Here is a 25614-nt window from a genome sequence, read left to right on the forward strand (position 1 = left end):
CCACGCCCCACACGCCTTTTCACAGATGGGGCAACTGCGCGTGGGCGTGGTCTGTTGTGACGCAACGAACAACTGTTGTTTTGGGCACTGGGCAGAGCTGTGGATTAGAGCAGTGCCTGGAAACAATCTCTGAAAAATGCTTAATCTTTGTTGTCAAAGAAATTGGATACAATAGGCTATATATATATCATTTTCATTACTAAGGAAAATTTATGTTTCCTAAGATTTAATTTACATGACTAGGCCAAAATGAAACCCTTTGTTGTAAGCATAATAAAAAAAATCTAAAAATAAAAAAGATTAACATCACGCGCAGATCTTTGAGTTTGGGAATTGGGACCCATAAATGGAGCATTGTTTTTTTGTTTTACTTCACAGGAGGTGGAAAATACTTAGAAACATGCTTCCTTTGGTGAAGCACTGATGTTTTATGAACAGATGTGCACATAAGTACCCAGCAGCGACTTTTTTATTTTGTAGCTTATAATAGCGAATTCTACGTTGCTCTTTTTAATTATGACAGCTTAATAGAGATGTGTAATTAAAATGTCCCATGACTAAATTTAGACATTAGAGAACTGTACACCTCTGTGACACAAAGATAATTATACTGAAGTGTCATGCTGGCAGTGACCAGTTCTCATTGTTCAAGAAAAAAGAAACACAAATAAACAGGATCTAGTTGTCTTCTTATTGCAAAAGAGATGTAAAACTAAAAAGAAAGACTTTTCTGCAAAGAAGTCCACATGCAGATATATTGAGACAGAGCGCATTTAGGCCACGCCCACAGCAGGGGGGGGGGGGGGGGGGCAATCCAGCCGTCTCCATTGACTTTGTATTGCGTGAGGCTGCCTGCTTGTCATTTCTGACTTATAAAAAAAAACAGAACAATGCTTTAAAGCTGCTGTGTGACAAGGTGTACAGCTAACAAGCTAAAAAAAACCCAGAACTAAGTTTTTATAAGCTACCAAACCGTAAAAGCCAGCCTTTAATGAGACAAAAGTGGATACAGGCAATAAGATGTGAAGCATCAGCAGGAAGAATGGGTAAATTTTGGGATCCTGACACTCAGTATGCCTCAGTAAGCCTTGTGCAGTAAACATTTAGTCACTGTTAAGTCAAATATCCAAATGTCAGTTTTATATATTATATTTACTGTCGCTGATTACGTTACCCTCCCCCTGCTGAAAAAATCAGCATATGCTGGTTAAGGTAGGTTTTGGAGCTGGTATGCTGGTTTGAGCTGGTTTATGCTGGTCCAATGCTGGTCCATGCTTGTCCTAAGCTGGTTCATGCTGGTCCTGGACCAGCTTAGGACCAGCATAGGACCAGCATAAACCATCGACAGCTTATAAAAACTCATGGGTTTTTGGTTCTGTTTTTTTTTTTTTTTAGCATGTTTTCTGTACACCTTGTCACATAGCAGCTTCTAGACATTGTTCTGTTTTTTGTTATATGTCAGAAATGACAAAGAGGCAGCGGTTTGTTTCCCTCCCCCCGGTGGGCGTGGTTTTCAGATTATGACACGTGTTGCTCTGTCTCTATAGAGCAAACCAACAGAAATAAGCCATTTAAAGGATTAGTTCACTTCAGAATGAAAATTTCCTGATAATTTACTCAGCCCCATGTCGTCCAAGATGTTTATCTTGCTTTCTTCAGTCGAAAAGAAATTAAAGTTTCTGAGGAAAACATTCCAGGATTTTTCTCCATATGGACTTCAACAGTTACCAACAGTTTGAGGTCCAAATTACAGTTTCAGTGCAACTTCAAAGTGCTCTACATGATCCCAGACGAGGAATAAGGGTCTTATCTAACGAAACAATCAGTCATTTTCTAAAAAAAAACATAAAAATGTACATATTTTTTTAAACCACAAATGCTCATCTTGCACTGCTCTGCGATGAGCCATGCATTACGCAATCACGTTGGAAAGGTCACGTATAATGTAGGCGGAAGTACTGAGTAGTTTACAAGTGTTTACAAAACGTGCAAGTCAAACGCCCTTTACAAAAAAAAGGTAAAACAGTTTTCCGCCCTACTGTAGTACTTACATCAAGCATGACCTTTCCAACATGATTACGTAATGCGTGGCGCATCGCAGAGCAGTGCAAGACAAGCATTTGTGTTTAAAAAGTATATAATTTTTATTATTCTTTAGAAAATGACAGATCGTTTCACTAGATAAGACTCTTATTCCTCAGCTGGGATCGTGTATATCCCTTTGAAGCTGCACTGAAACTGACATTTGGACCTTCAACCCATTGGTAACTGTTGAAGTCCCTTATATGGAGAAAAATCCTGGAATTTTCCTCAAAAATTCTTTTCAACTGAAGAAAGAAAGACATAAACATCTTGGATGACATGGGGCTGAGTAAATGATCAGGAAATTTTCATTCTGAAGTGAACTAATCCATTAAGATACTGAAACAAAAACTCCACCCTGCAAATAAAGTTTTACAATGACCTAAATAGAGATAGATTCAATAAAAACAAAGAATTGTTTGTGGGACTCATAACACTGTGTACTGTAGAGCTGCTTCACAGCTGAAATTGAAGTTGTTATGAATTTTGCAGCATGTATTTTCCTGTGAAGCTGCTTTTGAAACAATCTGTATTAAGTGCTATATAAATAAATCTGACTTGATTCATAATTTATAATTGTATATTAATTTGATGTTTTTCTACAAAACACCAGGTATTAACAACGTCACCATCATACATTACTGATGAATCTTCATTGTCATTCAGCGTTAACCTAATAAACATGACGTGAACAAACACCATGTTCCTTCGTGAGCATAATGCGTGCTTGCATTGTTCCTGAAACCCGTCGTTCAAGGCCTTCATAGTTCTGCATGAGGAGTGGAAGTCAACAGGGCACGTCCCTTTAACTCTTTATCACTGTATTCTTTTACATAATAAAATGAGGTCAGACTGCAGGCTATGGTGGTGAACTGCTATTCATGCTACAGCAGCACAAATACATTCTTAACTAAAAAAGCATCTATGTAATGCCACACTCTTTTTTCTATGCTATGGCCGTGGGATGCGTTCCAATTATGTCACCTCTTCCACAAAGATGTCAGATATTAATTGAAAGCATAATTTTATCATTCAGTCACAGGCTGCATGTATCGAATTACTGTAATGCAATAGTGAATTATGAGAAAATACTGCCCTCTAGAGAGGACTAAGAACACATGCAATAAGGAATAATTCAGCCATAAATCAAAATTGTCATCATTTACTCACTCATACAATGAAAGTGAATGGTGACCACAGCTGTCAGATGGCAGGATTTTTAATGAATACAACTTTTCATTGTGTTCCTCACACAAAGCTACTGTATGGCTGAAGATTTCAGGACATTTATGATGCTTTTATTGTGTGTTGTTTTTTTTGGAGCTTGATAACGCTGGTCAGCATCCACTTTCATTGTTGTGTCGAGTAGAATTGTAGGAGAATTTTCATTTTTGGTGATCTTTAGCAACTGTATTTTCATGAGCATCATTAAAAACATATTCTTTGAAATAAACTTGATAAAAACCAGGGTTATAACTAACTAAAACTGAAACTAAAACCATAAAAAAATCATTATTTGAAATAAAATACATAAAAATAATAATTAAAAATATTAATTAAATAAAGAAAATTATAAGTAAAATTATATTAAAATTGTAAAAATAAATAAATAAAATAAACTTTTATTTCAGCTAGTTGTCAAGGCAACATTTCTAATTTTAATTTAGTTTAACTTTATGTACTAAAAAGTCAAACTGAAACTAAAATAAAAATAAATAAATTCTATTTAGAGATATTTAAATCTCAAATAAAAAAATAAACAATAAACACAAACTTTAACTAAAATCAAAATGAAAACTAATAAAAATGAATACAAATTATATATACATTTAAAAACGTCTAAAAATGACACGAAAATTACTAAAATTAAAATGAAAACAGAAAAAATAAATATGAAAACTTTCAAAAAACTGTAACTAAAATTAAAATGAAAAATTGAAAATATAAAAATAAAAACTGACTAAAATTATTAATAAAAACTATAATAGCATCTCAATGATACTAAAATAATACTACTTAAGTGAACATACTAAAAGTGGCACATGGCATTGATTGAATCAAAGTACTCTTCACCAGTGTTTTAAGTGGTGGCATCTCTGCCGAAAATGTTTCCCACAGTACAGCTCCTTATCCACACAGAAGTGTCCTCGCTCCATGAGACTGAGATCACAGTCCCTGCAGGTATAACACTCGACGTGCCTGTAGCGTCCTTCTCTGACCCTCACCGCCTGAGTTCTGCATCAGGAAACATCCATGTCATCTTTATGCTTTTCAGACATGCATTGGCCACAAAAAGTATTTGGATACTTAAAACACACTTAAAAATTAGACAAAATATCAAAACTATCACTTTTTTTCAGAAACCATAACACCCCTTACCAGAACAGCAAGTTTCAACACACTTCTAACGCAACTCAACCAGACCTCGCCCCTTTTTTGCGTATGATTTGGACAGGAATGAGGGATATTGTGACGTGTTCGTTCCCGGAAGAAAACTCATAACTAGGGATGCACCAGTATGAAAATTTTGGCTGATACAGATACCGATAATTCTTTATATTTGAAAGCCGATAACCGATATATTGGCCGATAAATCTAAATCCAAATTTTTATATAATTTTTGAGAGCCTGATTTCAAAAACATAAGTTTCACCATTAAAAGCCATGTCCCAAACACACAATTATAATATTCTCATTATAATTTTATTTAGCCTATATGACAGACTTGTGCTGCACATGTTGTGCTAAACTGTATTTTCCTTTTTGAAGTGATTCCAATCATATTTCAAGCAATTTAAAACCATCATGGTGAACAGTGTGCATTTGAAGTGTCTCAGCTGAAGGAAATAATCCATTATTTATTGGCTTTAATATATTGGCCAAATTTTCTTATTGTGCCAATAATGATCATTAAAAATGAACATATATCTGCCAGTACCGATATGGTGGCCGATATATTGTGCATCCCTACTCAAAACTACAATTGAGGGGTTTCAGGAAGTTCAGAAACAGTGACACTGATATAGAGAAACTCCCTTTGGAGTGACTTTGTGCTTTGTAACTTTGCAGGCCTTTTTCATGCTCAAACAGCAACATTACACACTAAAGAAAGTTGAAAATGTAAAAAAGGATAATCTCTTACACAATGACGTAGCCACATCTCTCACAAGTGCGGAACCTTTGATTGTGCTGGATCGCTCCAAATGGCTGTGATGTTCCTGCACAAATCATGTGCATTTCTATTACATGAGGTGCTCTTTATGTTTTATTTGAGAGGTTTTAATGCAAGAAGAGCATCATTAGAGTGAAATGAATTACTCACGTTCTAGTCCCTCCTGTAGTATTCTGAAAGTGTTGGACTGTCTGGGCCGCTGAGGTTGAACTTGCATACTCTTGATTCTCATGAGCTCTTCAGGGTCAACAGGACCGTAGCTCCATACTGGATAATTAAAGCTTACCCTGAGACAAGAGTCAAAGAGCAGCACGAGTTCAACAAGTGTGTTTAAGTTCAATAAGAGTTTAACAAGTTTGTTTGGGATGACATCCTGTTCTTCTACTAATAATTTTGCCATATATAGTATGTACAGTAGCATACAAATGTTTGGGGTGAAAAAGATTTTTTTTTTTTTTTTAAAGAAATTAATACTTTTATTACGTAAAAATTTCTGTTTCAAATTCAAATGCTATTTTTGGAACTTTGTATTCAACAAACTATTCTGAAAAAAATGGATTAAAAATATTTTGCAGGTGATCATTAAATGCCTATACAACTCACAACAGCATACTATTTGAAATGTTTGCTATTCCATAGTTTACAGTAGGGCTGGGTAAAAAATATCGATTTCTCGATTTTAATCGATTCTCATTTTTACGAATCGATATCGATTCTTAAATCCCAAGAATCGATTAGTCTAGTCTGTTTTCAGTTGATGAATGAACAGAACATGTAGCGCGCCTCCCATCCAATAAATCGCAATAATCTTTGTGCTTTGTTACTTTTGATGATATGAAGCAAAGTCTCTGATTTCAACTGACGTCCATCTTATTATGTGACTCAAAAAATGTGGCGTGACAGATCGCTTTAGCGCCTCAGTTAAAGAGAAGCAGCAGCACTGAGCGCATGAGAACATCCTCTCCTTCGCTTTATTACCAGTTACAGCGCGAAATAAACATGACTAAACATCTGAAGGTATGTTAAAAGATACAGTACAACTTACCGAAATCCGTATCATGTCTTGTGTAATCGCTTACTCAGTGTTTCAACCTCAGAAAGAGGTCAATAAAACAGCTTGTAAACAATGTCACGTAACGTCACATTTACCTCAGAAAAACACATTCAGTGATCATAAACTCGTTAGTCAGCTAAAAAAAAAAAAACTCTAGAAAGCAGCATTCTGATAAATATAGCTATGTTATGTATAGCTGTTTTTATAGCTAAAAAAATTTAGTGTAATTTAAGTGTTTGTATATAAATAAGTTAATTATAAATAAGTTAATTTTAACAATATTACAGTAATGTAGTACCAACTGACTCCCATGTGTAGTTTACAGCATTAGTTGAGAGATTTTTTTCCTCTAGAAAATTTGCCATGTACTGTATCTGATATATTACATCCAAAATAATCGAATCGAATCGAAATCGTAATCGAATCGTAAGCATGTGAATAGAAATTGAATCGAATTGTGAAAATTGTGTCAATACCCAGCCCTAGTTTACAGTGTTTTTACCATTTAGAAAGAAATTGTGTGTGAAACACTATAAATGAAATGCATCAATCATGACAATTCTCTGAATAGTTGGCAATGTTAAAGTATTTGGTATTGGCAGACTAGATCTGCTACACTGCCGCTGCTGTTGATTATTGCTGCTGCAGAGCAAGTAACTTGCTACTGTTAATAGACACACTGCTGTGAGCATGTAAGATATGCTGCTGCTGCATAAATTAGTGAAAGTGACATGTGAAGACCAAGTAAACCATACTCAGAATTTGTCCTCTGCATTTAATCCATCCAAGTTAGTGCACACACATTAGGAGTAGCAAGTAGTGAACACACAAACACTGCAAACTGTGGAGACACACCCGGTGCAGTGGGCAGCCATTTTGCTGTGGCGCCCAGGGAGCGACTGGGGGATGGGTGCCTTGCTCAAGGGCACCTCAGTCATTTCCTGCCAGTATTGAGAATAGAGGGTATGCACGTGATGTCACCGTCAGCCGCTATGACTGCGGTTACGCCCACTGAGTGGCAAAAAGACTGATTGGCAGCATTGGTTTTCAGCGTGAATGCCGCGAAAGACACACAAAACACATCCAAAACGGGAAAGAGCTTTGCGATTGACTACAAATAGCTTTGACACATAATCTGAGGTATATTTTTACAGACTGTTTAAAGCTACAGAAAAAAGAAGCAAATGGATCACTGCAATTCACAGAAATAACTGACTCCAGGCAAAGAACGTTTTGCGGTTATCATTTTGTCAAAACGTTGGATTTTGCAGTAAAATCATACCCTATATGCTGTATTGTTATATTGTGTTGACAACTCATCAATTAAATATTTACCATCTTATATTTTGCATAATTGGATATTTTTAAATAAACACTGACAAAAACTATACAAGTTTTAGGGCTGGACGATATGACAAAATATATAACATTGATATAAGTGATCACTCCGATTTAGACCTACCTATATTGTAGTTATTTAAAGCGTTCACAGGCAGATTTGCTTTATGTATTTCCCTGGCGTCGAAATTAGGCACATATAAATGTCAGGAAACACGATTCCTGGCTGCATGTCAGTATCCATGGATTAGGTTTCTTTGACATGTTATAAGGAACACTTTCGAGTCCAACCTTTAGTGTAATCGTTTTTTTTACTCGCGTTTTCGCAGTTTCCCCTGATAAATTCAGTCATGCAGCAGGTTCTTTTGCCACTCAGTCCAGCTGAGGGAGCGCGTAAAAGTAACGTCCAGCAGGAAAGTAACGTCGATGTATACCCTCTATTGAACCTGCAACCATAGCCTCTTTGTTAGATCGTCTGACTCCCACGCCGGAGACCCAGGTTCGAGGCCCGCGCGGAGTAGGGCGAGTAGGACCTGTAGAGGGGTTACATATGCACTAGTATTCCATTCCAAACATGATGGCATTACCTTTTCTTGGTGGTCTGTGATTTACATGTTGGAATCCAATCAGATGCAAAGTTGTGTCCTGATGTTGTAGAATCCTTCTGAAATTAATAAAGTGAAATATTATTGTTAACTAAAATAAACATTAACTGAAATAAACTAAAATATAAAAAATACACTTTTATTTTCATCTAGTTGTCAATGCAACATTTCTCATTTTCATTTAGTTTAGGTTGAAGTAAAACTAAATAAACTGAAACTAAAACCTAAAACTTCATAAAAATATAATATTAACAAAATATAAAATATTAACAAAAACTTTAATAGTCTATCAGTGATACTAAAATAACACTGCCAATACAATATGAGATATGATATCTTTTTACTGGAACACAAGATGGCAGCAAAACTTTCAACATTAGGTTTTGTACATTGATTGGTAGTAAACTAAATGTACAAACTTGAATTCAAGCCAAACATTGTTATAGTGTAGAATGAGTATTTTACGCTCCCACCTGATCATGTTGTTTCAGCTGGTTTGGACTGCAGTTTCTCTCCAGTGGGGCTCTGAAGCTTTGAGAACTGTTGAACACATGGACAATTAGAAACATATGTCATGTTGTTTGAAGACAGCATGGTTCTAGTGCACCAAATAAAAAAAAACTAACAAACACTAACCTCTTGGACTGGCCCTGTACTGACTCATGGGTCTGCTTTGGCCTGACTGATGGCTCCTGGGTTGAAGAAGAACAGCAGGAAGTTAGAAAATACAGAATCGTTCTCACACTCTTAATGCCTTCACTGTTGCAACATTTAACATTAACTTTATGTTCTCAAAGAGCTGGGAAGTTAACTGTGTGAATAACTAACCGAATTAACAGGGAGTCTTGGGTCAGGGTGATCGCAGCGCTGCATGACAGCTGTTTGTGTAGGTCTGGAAGATAATAAGAAACTGCTTATTCTTTGAGATGTTTCAGTGAAAAAAGCTTCACAAATCAATGTTTATTTGGGGTGAATTTAATGAAAACATAACTTTTTCAGTACAAAAAACCCCAAAAAGAAATCATCACATATTATATTATTTGTGTTCAGCAGAAATTCATACAGGTTTGGAACAACTTGATGGTGTGTAAATGATGACAGAATTTTCATTTTTGGGTGAACTATCCCTTTAATGCTGCCAAATTATTTTGTTATTTTACCACCTTTCAATAAGAAGGCAAAGCTGATGTTCATTTATCTTGATTTTGTTCTGAGCCTCCACATTCAACATTGCTCCAGCATCCTGACCATTAATCTCCAATATAGCGTCCCCCGCCTGCAGTCCAGCGTCGCCTGCCCTGCTGCCTTCATGAACCTGACAAAACACATGATAAGTGCTCACAGCTCATTTACAGACCATATAATTCGAAGACATCAAGACCATCTTGTGCTTAACACTTTCCCAGCTCACCTTCGAGACAGTCAGAGTCCTCTTGAAGTCTCTTCCTCCACAGATACGAAACCCCCATGGCGGTGGACCTGTCAAATTCACTCTAAATGTCATCTGTCTGCCACAAGCTTTGAATTTAAATGCCCTTTAAGAACAACAAAATCGGTTTGTTTACTCTGGCCTGTGCCAGTAAGACTAAAGGGGTCAGTCGTGTTTATGGTGTATTTTAAAGTTCTTCTGGAGCTCAGAGATATGGAGGCTCTGTGTGCTGTCAACACCACCCATGAACATCTGTACATGATGTTCTCAACTGATTGCACCTCCTGGTAAATGGAATCAAGCTTACAAAAAGCATTTATTTAACAAGTATTCAGAAATTAAACTGTAAATGAACCCCTTTGGGAAAACCATTTTGCATAAAAGTACACTACGACATTGTATTTCTTTTCAGTATAACCCACACACATTAGTAAAATGTAGCAGAGCATAAGTTGCGTTTGCCTAAGGAGCTAAGAGTTGTTCCTGGGTCAACCAATTTTGTTGATCCTGGCACAACATTGCTGTCCAAAAATGCAATGATAATATTATCCCTACCCCTAAACCTAACCCTACCCATAACTTATCCCTAAAATCAGAGGGAAATGATAGGTGAATAGCACTGATGTAGAAGAACCTAACCCTGGTTGTAAACCTAAACTTGACATAAACTGTAAACTTGTCCCTCAAATCTGATTGGTTGATTGGAATGTTCATCCAGGAAAATGTTGCACTTGGTGAAATCCGGGTCTGCAGAGATCGCTGTATCAGAAAGAACATCAGTAGGCTAAATTATTGTCATTATTTATTATGTTGTTATAGAGTTAAGGTGCAGTCACATATTCAACGCATATTCAAGGGCAAAATCCAGTAATTTTAATAGGAATCCACGCGATCAGGATCAGCAAAAGATTCCCCTACGCAGATTTCACATAGGCTTCAGTTAGTCCAGAATTCACTGCATTGACCAACAGAAAGTTGCTTGATTTGAAAGTGGCTTTTGTGTGAGCTGTGCTTCATACATCTCTTCACTTTTGACAATAGATAAGGGGCCTTTTTTGCCTCAAAATTTCTTTTTTCTTCTTTTTCTTTTGTACCTTTTTGGGGGCTATTCACACAGAACTCGTTTCTGTGCGGTTTCTTAAATGTTTTTCTGTGTAAACCTGGACACAATGCATTTTTGCTATTGTTTACATATTGTACACACTTTGTAGTTGTTATACACATGTTAAATATTGCAGTTTGGATGCTTCCATTGTAATTATACTAGCTGGGTTTACAAAAGTTTATAAAATTAACATCATATCTTTAGGGCATTCGGAAACAAAGCCTGCCTCTTTCCAAATGTAATCGCTTGCCCATGTGTTGAAAAACAAAAACACTCGCTACAGACACACCCCAAAGCAGAGACATTTTAGCGTTGTGAGCGGCGCTGAGCGGTTTTGCCGCTGTAGTGGACATTCAACATTAAAGACGTCCATTTAGCTCGCGTTTAAATCGAAAAACAATGGAAAAGTAGTGCAGTGGAATGGAAAAAACGCGTTCTGTGTGAAGGGACGACCGTTTTGCTCGTGTTTCGTAGCGTCTTTTTGATATGGATATATCAAAAAGATAGTTAATGTTTTGTTTAGAAAATTCTTTAGGGAAGTTGACTGTTAACTGACTGTGCTAGGGGTGCCAAAAGACAATTAGTTGTGCAAGGCGAAAATAAAATTTTGGTTTTGATTTCAATTAAAAATTTGTGACCTGCTTGAACACACAAAAAAACCTGTCCTTTCTGAATGGTTAGACATTAAACTTTCAATAACATTTGAATGAATACTGTTTGAATGTATAAATAAAAAGTAAACAAAGTCACAATGTTAAAAAAAATTTATTAAAAAAAAAAGAACAAACAGCACACTAGAGAGGCTGTCATGAGGAGATGATTGCTGAGCAGCTAAACACTTAACAGACACGTTCTTCATGGTTCTACCAACGTAAAGTTCTACGCACATCATCCCTTCACTTTTTCCTGATTTTTTTTTTTCTTTTTTTTTACAATCATAAATAAATCACTTCAAACTCTTACACTCTTTCTTCTCCTGGGACATCATGCATTACAGTAACAGAGCACAAATATTCAAAACTGTAACAGACTGTGAAGGAAAAATAAATAAAAAAAAAAAAATTACTCAAGTACGCTATGTGTAACTTTCACTCCAAACTGAAATTGAAATAGTCAGGCCAGGAATTGAATACAACAGAGACAATCGTGCAATAATGCAAAAGCTCCTGAGGCGCAGCAGTGAGCCGAGGGTCTGGCTACACAGTTTTCCCACCAGCTCACGAATGACTTCATTAGTTCCGTTCTACAGTTGTCTGAGCAGGTTCAGGAAGGGGCCAGTCTAGGGCCGCACTGCATCTGCTGAGGTTCCAGGCTCTCGCCGTGAGCGCCGAGCAGCACGTGTGAAGTCAAGCAGACAGCTGCATCTCTTCAAGAGCGACTGCGGTCTTCGCTGCTGCCCACTAAAACCTTGCTGTAAAGTTTCTGCTGCTCCTCTTTGAAAACTTCTTTGACTTTCCCTCGTTTCAGACCACCATCCCTGAGAACATGCAAAGCACAAAAAGTTTAAGCTTTATTCCATTTTAAAATGTCAATGTGTGTTCTTTAAGTCCCAACTCATATTACATTTGTGTGTTTGACACTCTTTAAAGAGGTACTCACCATAACAAGTCTGCCAGGCCTCCCTTTCTAGCGATGGCTGCTTTAACCCTATTAGCAAACTGCACAGCGTCTTCCCCTTCCTGTAAAAATAATAAGAATTTAAAAGTAACCTAAATATAGTGAAGGGGTGGCCAAAACACTCCAAGATAGAGGTTTGAAGAAAATAAAAATACAATACTGTTCAAAAGTTTGAGTCTGAAAGATTTAATATTTTTGAGTCTATTATTCTCCCCAAGGCTGCATTTATTTGATCAAAAATACAGTAAAAACATTAATATTGTGAAATATTATTACAATCCAAAACATCTGTTCTATTTTAGTATATAATTTTTTTCATATGTGTCTTTACTATCACTTTTGATCAATTTAACCCCTTAAGGCATTTTTAGAGTTGTTGTTTTTTTTCTAAACGACTTAACACAAAAGTAAAGACTCATCACTCCAAAACTATAGCAAGGAGAGCCAAAAGGTAGGTATCGTTTGATAGAACACATTTTAACTTTTTAGAAAATATCAGACACAGTCATGCTGAGAAACTGCTGATAAAATAAAAAAAAATAAAAATAAAAAAAAAAGTCATTTTTTATTATAATTTTACATATCGTTCTTATTTGACATGCAACAACTCAAAAAGGAAATCAGGTAGGAGGACTTTTCTTTTTTGGTGAAGTTCCCCTACATATGAGCTAAATCTTGATCAAATTTTGTGGTGATAGCTTAAAGTAATCAAAAGTTACAGCATATGAAACCAAGGTAGCCTTTTTGTTTAGCCCTTGACGCCCCCTAATGGGCATTTTTAAAATTGTTCCTTCACAAGGAATATCTCATGATCAATGCAATGGATTATGTTGATGTTTTGGACTATGTTTTGGATTATGTTGATATTTTTGGATTTTAATCATGAGAATCTGCTGTAAATAATGATGTGACATTTTCCACAATCGGAGCATGTCTCATGATGTTATAAGTTTTTAGTTAGCGCCTGTGGAGTTTTGTGTTTCATAACTATTGTGATCGATGTAATGGATTATGTTGATTTTTAATTGTTAGAATATGCTGGAAAAACATTCATTGTAAAATTCAGACTTTAAGCTTTTAAATGACACCTATTTTGTGTTGATCAAGGTAGTAGTTTTGAAAAAAATGATTTTTAATTTTTTCGCAGCTAGGTGGCGCCCACCTGAGGTACACTCCATTTTAGAGGGACGACTCCGCACTTGTTAAGAGTTGATCAAAATGGTTGGATGCATTAAAAAGCTGAGTTTCTAAGCGATAAAATGATACATTTTTTGTGTTATTACTTCATTGGTTGCGGAGTTATTTGATTATGAATTTTTTTCAGCAGTACACTTTCGATTTAAGGGGCTAATGCATCCTTACTGAATATAAGTATTAATTTCTTAAAAAAAAAAAAAAAAAAAAATTTTTTACTGACTCCAAACTTTTGAAAGGTAGTTTTTCATCTCTTTTGAAGCTTTACCACTCACCATTCGGCTCATTGGTGGAAGGTACCAGACGCTGCACACGATAGCCCAACTGCTCATCATGTGCAGCAGGTAATTCACCATCCCAAACTTGCTGCTGTTCCAGAATGCATCACCAAAGCGAGGATCATACTGCCAAAACAACAGCCAGAGGAATTTAAAGCCAATTTATAACAATGAAGACAACATATAACGTAAATACGAGGTTGTTCTTACCTTTATGGCCACAGGATAAACCGTGCAGCCGATCTCAAAGCTTCCCTTCTTGAACATCATGACTGAAGTGTTGTTGATACAAGTTCCTTCAGAAATGACAAAAAAAAAAAAAACGTTTATTCCACATATATACTTCACTATAAAATGGTAATATAAACAAGAGTTTTAACACTCACCCTCTGGGAATATGAGGATTGGAAGTTTGCTTTCATCTGCAACGTGGTCACTTAATCTAAAAAACAAAAAAAGTTTGAATTCGTGTCTAACAGAAAAGCTCAAATTGTAATTGCAAGACAACACTGGGAGAGGTGGATGCATATGAGGTAAATGCAATGTTACCGTTTGGCCACTAGGTGTCGGTCCTTCACTTCAGACCTCTCAAACCAGATGTGAGGACAGGCCTTCACCATCGCCCTCTGAATGACCCCCATCAGACCACCATGGACCTGACCCACCTGATGCACACAGAGACAGCATTAATCGCTTATTTTACATTAAATATCTATACTGAACTGAAGTCATAAACACAAACATCACACTACCATAGCGTAGCATCCGTCACTGGCCAGAATGATGACGTCGATAGGTGAGGTATGATTGGCCACACAGATTCCTCCATTTTTGGGTTTATTCTCACTTGAAGGGAAAAAAGTGAAGTGGACAGTAAGAATATGGAAAATAAAACAAGATGTCTAGCTGTAGTCATCAAGTAACATGACAGCTAATATTGGAATATGGAAATGTTTGTGTGTCAATACCTGTCATGATAGGTAATGATGGCCGTGAGGGCTCTTACACAGATCCGGTAACACATTAAATGAACCTTGTCGCTGAGATAATTCTTCAATCTGCACATTAGAGCACAGAAAACATTGTAAACAAACTACATTTATATGCAACAAAAGATTGAATGGGTCTTTGAGAATGTTTAGATCAATTAGCCAATGTACGCATGTACATATCAGAATGTGTTTGACTTTAGTAATAAGACATGAATTATTATACAGCTCTCTCTCACATTATGCTGTCAAATATTTCTGAATAATGCTGCAGAACTGTATAATTGACTATTTTTTTCCTCCAACCAATTTGCTACAGCTGAGGTAGTTTCTTATCACTTCAATCTCACATAGTAAAATAACTTCAAATCAAATCAATACCAGTCTATAAGTACATCGTTGGAACTGAAAAAAAAAAAAAAAGAAAGATAAAAAAAAAAAAAAAAAAAAAAACACTTTGATTGAATTTTGATTGATTTTACACTACTGTTCAAATGTTTGGGGTCAGAAAGATATTTAAATGTGTTTGGAAGTAGTTATGATCAAAAATACTGTAAATTATATAATATAATATATTACAATAGAAAACTGCTAATTTATTCCAATGATGGCAAAAAAATACAGCAAAAACTGTAATATTTCAAAGTATTACTATCTAAAATAACTGTTTTCTATTTTATTATTTTGTAAAATTCTTGTGACGCAAAGAGTTTTAAGCATTATTACTCCATTTTTCAGTGTCACATGATCCTTCAGAAATCATTCTAATACGCTGATTTGCTGCTCAAGAAACTTTTTTATTATTATGACAGTTGAAAACACTTGAGCTGCTTAATATTTTTGTGAAAACAGTGATACATTTTTTCAGTGACAGCATTTATTTGAAATCGTTTGCTTCACCATGGATATTTTTACAGACACTTTTGATCAACAATGTGTCCTTGCTGAATAAATGTATTTTTAAAAGTATTTTTCAAAAAAAAAAAAAAAATTTTAATGACCCCAAACTTTTAAACAGTAGTGTATATCAATTTTTACAGTTCTCACTTTATCATAGCAGAATTGAGCCAAACTGTTGTATCACATGACAGATCACAGTTCAAGAAACCCAATTTCACTCATAACTCAATTTTGTGTACAGTAGTTCATGTTTTTTTGCCTTTGTGTGCCAGAATATTTCATGCATATATTTATTGATTTGGTAAGTAGCTGTGCAATAATTAGGATTATATACAGTCGGCCAATCATCATCACAAAATAAATCCTTGTCCATATCCTAATAACACTGTTGGGGTTTATTTTGCAACTGTAAATTATCCCTTACATACTGTCTAAACAAATACAATTAGATTAGATACTTTGACCTAAGTATTTAAATCCCAACACAACAGCCTCAGAGCTTCAGAAGTGTACCGAGACATACCTTCCATTTGGAAACAGGCCAACGATTGACGTCAGAACCACGAGAAGACCGACACCAGTGAAAGCAAGCGTGACCCTGTTAAGAGCAACACAGCAAATGTTAAGCAAAATCTAAGGAGGACACAGCTTAACAATCACTGCACAAACATTATGTCTGCATTAGAGTAAACATCCTGGGCTAGTGCAGATTACAAACAGCCTGAGGTGATTTGCATATTTTTTTGGCATACTTCTTTTGAATAAAAATATAAGGCGTCCGTTTAACCTTGCACACTTAGCATATGGCACCTAAAAGCCTTAAAACTGCTGATGCCTTAAAAGTGCTGACAGTTTAAAATCGGTGAACCTTTACATTCCCGTCTGTTTTAAAGTTTTGGAATCGGGCCACACAGAACTTCGACTATTTCTCACTTAGGCTCCATCTGTTTGCTAATATTTCTGTAAGCAGGAGATCAAAGTACGATAGCTTTTCAGAGCCAGTTCATCTAGTCTGATTGATTGAATAGACCCATTTGAAAAACACTACTCTGGCGATAACCATCCATATCTGTCCACAAAGCATTCATGCAGTATCCATCGATCTCACCTGAGTGGCAGTAGAAACCCATAGCGAATGAGCACGCCCACCCCCCAGAGCGCCGTGAGCCTGGTGCTGATGTGGTGGAAGTTGTAGTTGCTGCGGGTCAGCAGGTTCCAGGACTCCAGCTCCTCTGCAGTGAAGCGTTTGGTCACCTCGTCATCAACGATGCTCTCCACACCTCGCCGGCAGAAATAGAAGATGTCAGACATGTCAAACTCAGGCTCTGCACCGCCACGCCTCATTTCCTGGATCTCCTGTTCGAGGGACGCTGGCTCTTTAGCAATGATCCCTGTGGAAAAACAAAAGAGCAGGGTTACGACGAAGTCGAAGATATGACATTGGAGGTAACTCATGTGAATGATCTTTTTAGTGTTTCACCATTGCTGTAGGGTTTGTAGAGATGCTGATTCTTCTCTCTGGCTCCGCGCTCCATTCTTAAGGTCGCCCACTGAAAGAAGAATGGGAATTAATCATACAAATGAAATAAATCACACACTGTAATAGTTCAGAACAGTATCCATAGTAGCATCACAGGAACAAAGCATCAAAATAGTGGTATTTGTCCAAATTAAAGAGGCAAAATCATGTTATGGTGATGGTGGTTGTGTTTCATTATGGAATTACATTACATGAGTCATAACATCTTAATTGCACCACTTAATCGTCCTTTTGTTAATCCCTTTTAACATTTATTTTGTATCCCCAATGGCAGGCTGGTCTGAGACCCCAAGAGACCTCATACAGCTGTCATGAGGATGGGGAAACAAACAACATTCAACAGATAAACAGCCTCTGGGGCACCAATTCCACAGAGATACAGCCACCGGGGAGGAGAGAACAACGGCTGATCCGTGTGTCCTTGTGGAGACCTGGAGTTCAGCCAAAGCCCCTGAAAACCTCATGAGTCCATACACCCCATCCACTGACAGTTCCACAGGCTTTTTTTAAAAAAAAAAAAATGGGTCAGCACTGAATTATCAGTTAGAATGAATCATTTTGTTGAACCAGTTCTTCATGATGATTCAGTCGGAATGATTCACAAAGCATCTGCCAATCACTAAGAACTCATATTGGAATCTATAGCCGCGTTTCCACCACAGGAAATTTCCTCAGGAATTACGGACTTTGGGGTGATACTCGGTGTGTTTCGACCGCAGGAATGAGGGTCTAAATGAAGTTCCGGGAAAATTGATTGGTTGACTCCACGCAGTATTTTATTTCAACCACTATTTTTTAAAGTCTGTTGCGGTGCGTGCAGTTGTTTACTATTCAATTCAACAATGGAGTTTAAAAATAAGACAGATGGACCGACGATGAGGTTCAGGCTTTATTAAGCTTATATGCGGTGGACAAAATCCAGCGGGAACTGGAAAGTCACGTGAAGTCCTACATCACTGGACTTAATCTTCACGGTCCTTTAGACCGTGACGGAAATGCAGACAGCAACAGGTCTGGGGAAAAAAAAATGTTCCTGGGACAAATTGTTCCGGGTAATTTTGGTGGAAAATTGGCTTGAAACTAGAGCACTTGACTCAAACGAATCAGTTCAGATTGAAATGAACAGGCTAAAAGAACCGGTTTGTCTTAAACCTGCCACATCATTCTGAACTAAAGGCTGAACTATTTATAAGACCTGCACAAATAAAAATTAATATTGTATGTCCTTGCAGAAACTTGTACAATCTCAAAATAAATCATGTATCTCAGACTCTTTTACTTAATTAAACAAACTTGTATACATTTGAATTGAAATTGGTTTATGTACTCATATAGAAATATATATGAATTAGAAGTTAATCGATATTGGATTTTGCAGATGCAAAAATAATGTGTTTAAAGAAAGGCAATAAACAGATAATTAAGTCGTTTTATAACCTTACATTTGATTAAACTGAATTTAAGACATTTTATCTGTGGGATCCCTGTCAATATCTGCCATATTTTGCCTTGTTTATCTATACCTGCACATGTATGTACACGTGTTCATTCAACATTTGATGTTGCTGCATCTGAATTTCCCCTTAGGGATCATTAAAGTGGATCAGCCAAGCAAGGACAGCAGCTGAGCACCGAGTGTGGAAAGATGTCCATCCGCTGTGTGAAAGTAAACACTGACTCTCTCGTGTTCGCTGATGATGCTGTGACTCAGGGAGTTACGGAAGAGGCAGTCGGGATGGGAAAAGAGTGAACAGTCAAGCTGCTTGTCAGACTAAATTTTGCTCCCCTGTTCAGGGTCACAGGACAGCAGAGTAAGTGGAAGTTAGTCACTGGAAAACAGCCATCTGGAGATTCTTTGAGAGTCTGGAGACAGCCCGAAAGAGTGACTACATCAGTCCAGATGGATGAGAGAGAGTGGAACCGTAGGAAATAGGAAAGGTCACACGCAGCTCCTACTGACATGCATTTAGGAATATTTAGGTACATCATGATTTGATTTGAATTGAGAAAATCACAATGTGATTCTTGATACATTTCAATTTTTCAAATTAAACTGTAAGGCAAATCTTTTGCATTAAAACATGCATTAGGCCTAGTGATTTGCTTCATGTTATCAAAAGTATGTGATATCTTTCATACTTGCTGTCAGTTCCAAAATGAGAATCCTTAAGCTTTAAGAACAGGCCATTGTTTCTCCATTTCTGAATAGAAACATGCAATAGGACTTATTTCTATAACAGTTTACTAACATACTACTTACCATTTCTACAGAATATGGTATGCATACTACAAACAGCATGTCAATTTTCTGTATGCACATAACGCATGGATGACCTACTAAACTGCCAAAATGTGCAGTATTCTAATTAAGAATTAGGAATTACTTAAAGACACAATATGTAGTTTTACGCCACTAGAGGTCGCCTATTCAAAAAGGCTACGATGACGCCGAGACTGAGCACGGATTCATGGGAGATGTCGTCTTGACTTCACAGCCGGTGGAAAAGAATCCGATGGGACTCGGGCAGAAATCATGTTCATGGATGAGATTATTAACGCTACTGTAGTATGAAGCAGAGCAGGGCCGAGTGCTGTGGGAGCTGAACGAGGCCGCTGGAGCGATTGCTAATAAGGGACAGCAGCAGAACTTTTATTATGCCACAGTCGCCGCTTCCGCTTCTTCCGGTCCAGCGTATGTGGGGTAAAGCAGTGCTGTTTATCACATTAGATACATTTGAGTGTGCTGAAAATGTTATAACGTTACTCTGTGCGTTTGCTTGGCGGCTACTATGAGACACTTGTTGCACACTGCAGTAAGCTAGATCAATTTTAGAATATCATATTAATAAATGCTGGATGGCTTGTGTTGCTAAATGACATGCAATTAAATTTAAAACATATTGTATGATGGAGAAACTGCTGTATTACTGTTACTAAAAATAAAGCTGCATCTGATTATGCTATGTTAGCCACTTGACAAAACTGTTTTTCTCTGAGACATTGTAAAAACATGGTACTCACGGAAAATCAAGAAAACGAGATTCAAACCAAAAGACTAACCGTGTTGAGCTATATAACAATAATTAGTTTTCTATGTATAAATGTAACCAAACAGTTGTTCATTTGTCTAATAAAACATATTATATTAAAGTGTCTTTGGTGTTTTAATGGTTTCTACAAAATAAAACCGGAAATTGAGGGTAACGCGGATATGATGTCATTGATAGGCGACACAAATTAAAATAGCTTATTTCTCTGGATTTAAACATTCTTGGATACATCTGGCATAATGCAAGTACACAAGTCAACAAAAATATATAACACTGTTTTAATTTTTGGATATAACACAGAGGTTTTTGGATTTTAATCAAAAAATCAAACATATTGTGCCTCTAAATTAATTCATAAGTGAACATGTATTGATGCAAAATCACCTAAAAATCACCATGTTTGTGAAAGTCTCTTATATTCACCAATGCTGCATTTATTTGTTCAAAAACAGTAATACTCTGAAATATTATTACGACAACTTTCTATTTTATTATATTTAATAATTTATTGCTGTGATGGTGAAGCTGAATTTTCAGAAGGCATTAATCCAGTCTTCAGTGTCACATGATCCTTCAGAAATCATTCTAATATTCCTTATTATTTAACATTTTTTGTTATGCTCAATTAATGAATATATATATTATATATAGAGGTCGACCGATAGTGGATTTTATCTATATCGATAACTCGGTTGGGCCGTACTTGCCTGATAACCGATTAATCAACCGATAGTTTTTAAAATGGATAATGGATAAAAAACAAACATAACATTCCAAGTAAAACAATGCTGAACTGAAATGTGCAAAATGAAATAAATATATAAATATGAATATATTAAAGTGAGAAGTTCTACAGAAAATAATTTAAACATTAAAATATTACAGGTCAAATGTGTTTCTTTAGCTATAACCTAGAAACATGTATGTAAATTTCATAGGTAACTCTTTGCAAGTCCCATTTGTTACTGTGTAAAGACAGCGCACCCTTTTCAACCGCTTCAGCAACGGACGCAACCGGAAAAACAATCGGTATGGATTTTTGCCGATAACCTGTTGTTCCATCAATCAACTATCGGTGCCGATTAATCGGCAAAACCGATGAATCGGTCAACCTCTAATTATATAAATGTCTTTACTGTTACTTTACTTTACTGGGGGGGGACATACTGAACTCAAACTTTTGAATGGTAGTGTACCTGATCCATCAATATGGGATTCACAATCAGTGACCTTATATGTTTTTAGGCTTCTATTTTCATGTAAATTCAAGCACAGAGCTACACGCTGATGATCTGAAGCAAAACAAATTCTCTCTCATATGGTTAAAAAGACGCTTTCTAAATTGGGCACTTGGGGCATTCACAACCTCACCATGAAGTTCACACATTTACAAAACCACTTTGAACCGACGCAAACTGCCAGAGTCCTGCAACAACAATGCATGCTGTCTATAAAGTTTTGCAGATGAAAGAATATGTGACAGCACAGGTTAAAGTGAGGCAAAGTCAAATGACAGCCAGACCCTCCAGACTTACTAATTCAGTCAATCGTGAATGTATGTTCCATTTTTAGCCTGTGGCATCCTCAGTGAAGGGAGAGAGTTCTGAATACTGAACTAAGTAGTAAAACACAGAGCAAAAGACTCCCTGAATGACCTTCCAACTTATATTATGAGACGTTTACACTACAAACAGACCTGGTTTAACTTTCCACAGCTCCTCTGATACTATTGTTCAATAATTTAATCATGAGATAAGCATTGTAAATTGACTCACTCACCTCAAAAAGCTTGATCAGCGACTTCATATACAGTCTGCGGATCCCGAAGGACACGCCGAGGATTGCGGGTACGATGATGAACACCAGAAGAAGGGTGAACCACACCGTGAAGGAAATGCCCAGGAGCATACAGATCAGGCTGTCGAAGGGGAAGAGGTAGGACTCCATCTTGACCAAGAGACGCAGGGAAGGAATGATTTAAAGTGATGGGATTACCTAAACACAGACTGCTGGACTCCTCTATAGTGCCTCAATTTCTGAAGCCTACGCTGAAACACGGCCTTCATGGGCATATAGGGAAAAATTTTCATTTTATATCCATATCCATCAAATTAACACCTTAGGGTGCTAAAGACATGTCTGCGGGACATGTCAGGGTTAAGAAAACCCTGAATGAGACTTAAGTGTTGGAAATATAAATAAATGTGCATAAATATTCAGTCTTTCCTCTTTTCACAGTCTCTTGGGATGAATATTTCTGCATCAATGACCTATTTGAAATGGTCTCACATCACCATCCACTGCCATTTCTGGCATATCTAGAAAAAAGAGAGAAAATATTTATGGAGAAGAGTTAAAATAAGCTCATATTCTGACTTTTTTAAGAAATAAAATGCCTTTTCCTCCTTTTAGAATAATCATCTTAAGCAGAATTATATTCTGAGTAATGAAACGTACTGATAGACACGATTAAACGACTGTAATGAGTATTTCATGGATTGTAACGGACAATTCAACTGCACTCCAAAAGCTAAATATCTATATTATAACACCTAAAGCATATTATTCATCTTTACATCTGAAATAAATGTTAATTAGATCTTAAATGAATCATAGATGGATTAAAACTGAAGATATAGTAAACATTGTTTGTATGCAGATGTAAATGACTGGATGCTAAAGCGCTTACCAACAGCTTCCCTTTTAATCACGTAATTAAACTCCCAAACGTCTTTAAATGTATGAAACCCGCTGTTTATACTAACCTTTTCCCTGAAGATAGCGTTTAAATGCTGATTTGTCTTCTCAATAAAATCCTAATTTGACATTTTAGCAACGTGAGACGCTGCTGTTATTGTTGTTATGCAACAAGTTTAAGAGCATCAGCAGTGGCGCGATGCTCGGCTGCCGCAACTTCCGCTTCCGGTGGGCTGCTTCGACATTGGCTGAGGATGTTTGCCCCTCCTACCGCTGATCTCCGCTGATTCTAGACCAGCGGCGTCTGCATTATTAATAATATCTTGTTACAAATATTATTTTGTTTAAAATACTGTTCTTAGATTGTTTGTATTAAAGTGTAATACAAAAATATTTATTTTTTAAAAACTAACAGTTCACTTTTCGTTCTGTTATATACAAATCGTATTCCATTTGTCTTGTAAACTTACCATAAATGCATTTTATTTATATATATTTGATTGATTTACTCTTGCCCAGACCGTTCAGTATTAAACTCTGAAAATCCATGATCCAATCCATTAATCTATCATACAAATATGAATTATTTTAAAATATAAATTTATTTTATTTTGTTTTGTTTTAATGAAATAAATAGAAGCAATGTTCCCGGGGGAATGTTTGGAGGATTTTATAACCAAGAAAAAAACAAAAAAAAAAAACGTTTTTAAAGCATTTTAAAAAAAAACTGAACGTTTTGAACTTTCAGAAAGCATTCAGAAATAACGTTTTCATAACATTTTCAAAATTTTAGAATAGAATGTTCCTCTAACGTTTACATAAAACAAGAAAAAACGTTAATTAAAAAACCCGGACGTTTTGAACGTTTAAAAACATTCAGGGGAAATAAAATAAAATAAAAATCATAACTTAAGGGCTTAGAAAAAAAAAAAAGAAGAAGAAGTTTCTGTCATTAATTACTCACCCTCATGTCGTTCCAAACCCGTAATACCTTCGTTCATCTTCGGAACACAAATTAAGATATTTTTGATAAAATCCGAGAGTTTTTTTTATCCCCTATATAAAGCAACATTTAGCCTACCACATTCAAGTTCCAGAAAAGTAGGCCTAGTAAAGATATCGTTAAAACAGTCAACGTGACTACAGTGGTTCAACCTTAATGTTATGAAGCGACGAGAATACTTTATGTGCGCAAAAACAAAACAAAAATAACGACTTTATTCAACAATTTCATCTCTCCCCTGTCAGTCTCCTATGCAATTTACGTTGTATAGACAGGCTGTTTTGTTTTGCTTTACTTCTTTTCTGGACCTTGAATGTGGTAATTACGTTGCTTTCTATGGGAGATTAAAAAACCTCTCGGATTTCATCCAAAATATCTTAAAGGTGGGGTATCCATTTTTTTAACTACACTGTTTGGAAGTTAGTCGGCCGATACCAACAACAAACATCTAACTAAGCAGCATCAGGAGGCGTATGACGGTCATGGAGACAGAACGAGCAAGATGAAAATGAGAAATGAGACACATTACAAAAGAGCTCAAAAGAATATCACTGGAATGAAGGTTTATAACTGGGGAAGTACTTTAGGACCGGCGTTAATATTAGAAAAGCTTTCCAGCGCTGGAGAGAGCTAAACGGGAAGGCCTGAAAACAGACGCAGAGGCTGCTTTGATCCTGCTTTTCATGCGAGTAAAACTGGGTTTGAGTGTCATGATTGTCTGAAACTGCTGTGCTGTTGGCGATTAACAAACAAACTCTTGTTTGTATTTATTCTTGTGTACTGTACGTTCATTTTTTGCGCTTCCTTGTCATTCGTTCATCAACTGCGCTTTATTTTTAGTGAAGCATTTTGTAGCGGATCAGTTGTGATACACAGACACCCACTCTCGTATTGTGTGTGTAACAGTGGCCAGATAGTGAGAGTTGAGCAGTTAAACCACTGTGTACTGACAACCGCTAGAGAATGTGGTGTTTAGCGTTATTGTCAGTGCACTTGCCTCGCATGCCAGCAGCAGACGGGCCGGGGTTCGACACCATCTCGGAGCAGGGTTGTTAGGATTGAAAAGTGAGTTTTGGAGGCGGAGCAATGAAGAGAGGGGTGGGTTTGTTTGGGTTGATTTCAGATATCAACAATGTTCAACAGCGTTGTTGAAAAATAACATACCCCACCTTTAATTTGTGTTCTGAAGATGAACGAAGGTCTTACGTCATTAGGTCTTATTTCATTCCTATTACTGAGAGCATTGTGAAATTGACATTCATAAGTCTTAAATAAGTCTAAGGTTGAAATACATGCCTGACATACTGCAGAACCATCTCTGGCCAGATGCTGGAGCTGGAACTCTACTATACGCCTAATCAGGTAACACAAACACGTGGCTCGGAGTAACTAGTTGATTGCATTTGAAATAAAATATATTCTAACAACAAAAATGGATTGCACTGTCTATATATGTATGACTTATCCTTTGTTATAAAATGTGTCTGTTTGCGATGTTACATGTGGGTCATTACCATTGTTTAGTCTTGGTGTTTGAGGAATACAAGTTAAAAACGAACTC

The 25614-nt window shown here is 36.5% G+C and overlaps 2 protein-coding genes across 2 annotated transcripts; both read right to left on the reverse strand.

Annotated features, from left to right (window-relative positions):
- Positions 1-3285: 3285 nt before the first annotated feature.
- LOC127521284 (PDZ and LIM domain protein 2-like) lies at positions 3286-9876 on the reverse strand. The gene is made up of 9 exons (XM_051910477.1): positions 9663-9876; positions 9415-9566; positions 9080-9143; positions 8888-8943; positions 8725-8791; positions 8234-8310; positions 5405-5541; positions 5225-5300; positions 3286-4317 (listed from the first exon to the last, which is right to left on the reverse strand). The coding sequence occupies exons 1-9, from the start codon at positions 9753-9755 to the stop codon at positions 4152-4154; spliced, it is 888 nt and encodes a 295-aa protein (XP_051766437.1). The 5' UTR covers positions 9756-9876; the 3' UTR covers positions 3286-4151.
- A 1658-nt stretch (positions 9877-11534) lies between these two features.
- Positions 11535-23284, reverse strand: gpat4 (glycerol-3-phosphate acyltransferase 4). The gene is made up of 13 exons (XM_051910468.1): positions 23119-23284; positions 22133-22671; positions 17244-17313; positions 16872-17154; positions 16287-16361; positions 14843-14932; positions 14627-14720; positions 14424-14539; positions 14261-14316; positions 14085-14170; positions 13872-14000; positions 12385-12464; positions 11535-12262 (listed from the first exon to the last, which is right to left on the reverse strand). The coding sequence occupies exons 2-13, from the start codon at positions 22298-22300 to the stop codon at positions 12154-12156; spliced, it is 1356 nt and encodes a 451-aa protein (XP_051766428.1). The 5' UTR covers positions 22301-22671; positions 23119-23284; the 3' UTR covers positions 11535-12153.
- Between the last annotated feature and the right edge of the window lie 2330 nt (positions 23285-25614).

The sequence above is a fragment of the Ctenopharyngodon idella genome, chromosome 10 (genome assembly GCF_019924925.1).
Source record: "Ctenopharyngodon idella isolate HZGC_01 chromosome 10, HZGC01, whole genome shotgun sequence".
NCBI lineage: Eukaryota > Metazoa > Chordata > Actinopteri > Cypriniformes > Xenocyprididae > Ctenopharyngodon > Ctenopharyngodon idella.

Excerpts from the sequence above, each read along its gene's own strand:
- LOC127521284 (XM_051910477.1), bottom strand. The coding sequence starts at position 9,755 with ATGACATTTAGAGTGAATTTGACAGGTCCACCGCCATGGGGGTTTCGT. Across the intron at positions 9,567-9,662 it reads GGACTCTGACTGTCTCGAAG|GTTCATGAAGGCAGCAGGGC; the intron begins GTGAGCTGGGAA and ends GTGTTTTGTCAG. Across the intron at positions 9,144-9,414 it reads CTTTGCCTTCTTATTGAAAG|ACCTACACAAACAGCTGTCA; the intron begins GTGGTAAAATAA and ends ATTATCTTCCAG.
- gpat4 (XM_051910468.1), bottom strand. The coding sequence starts at position 22,300 with ATGGAGTCCTACCTCTTCCCCTTCGACAGCCTGATCTGTATGCTCCTG. Across the intron at positions 14,933-16,286 it reads GGCCTGTTTCCAAATGGAAG|ATTGAAGAATTATCTCAGCG; the intron begins GTATGTCTCGGT and ends TCTAATGTGCAG. Across the intron at positions 14,721-14,842 it reads ATCATTACCTATCATGACAG|TGAGAATAAACCCAAAAATG; the intron begins GTATTGACACAC and ends TTTCCCTTCAAG.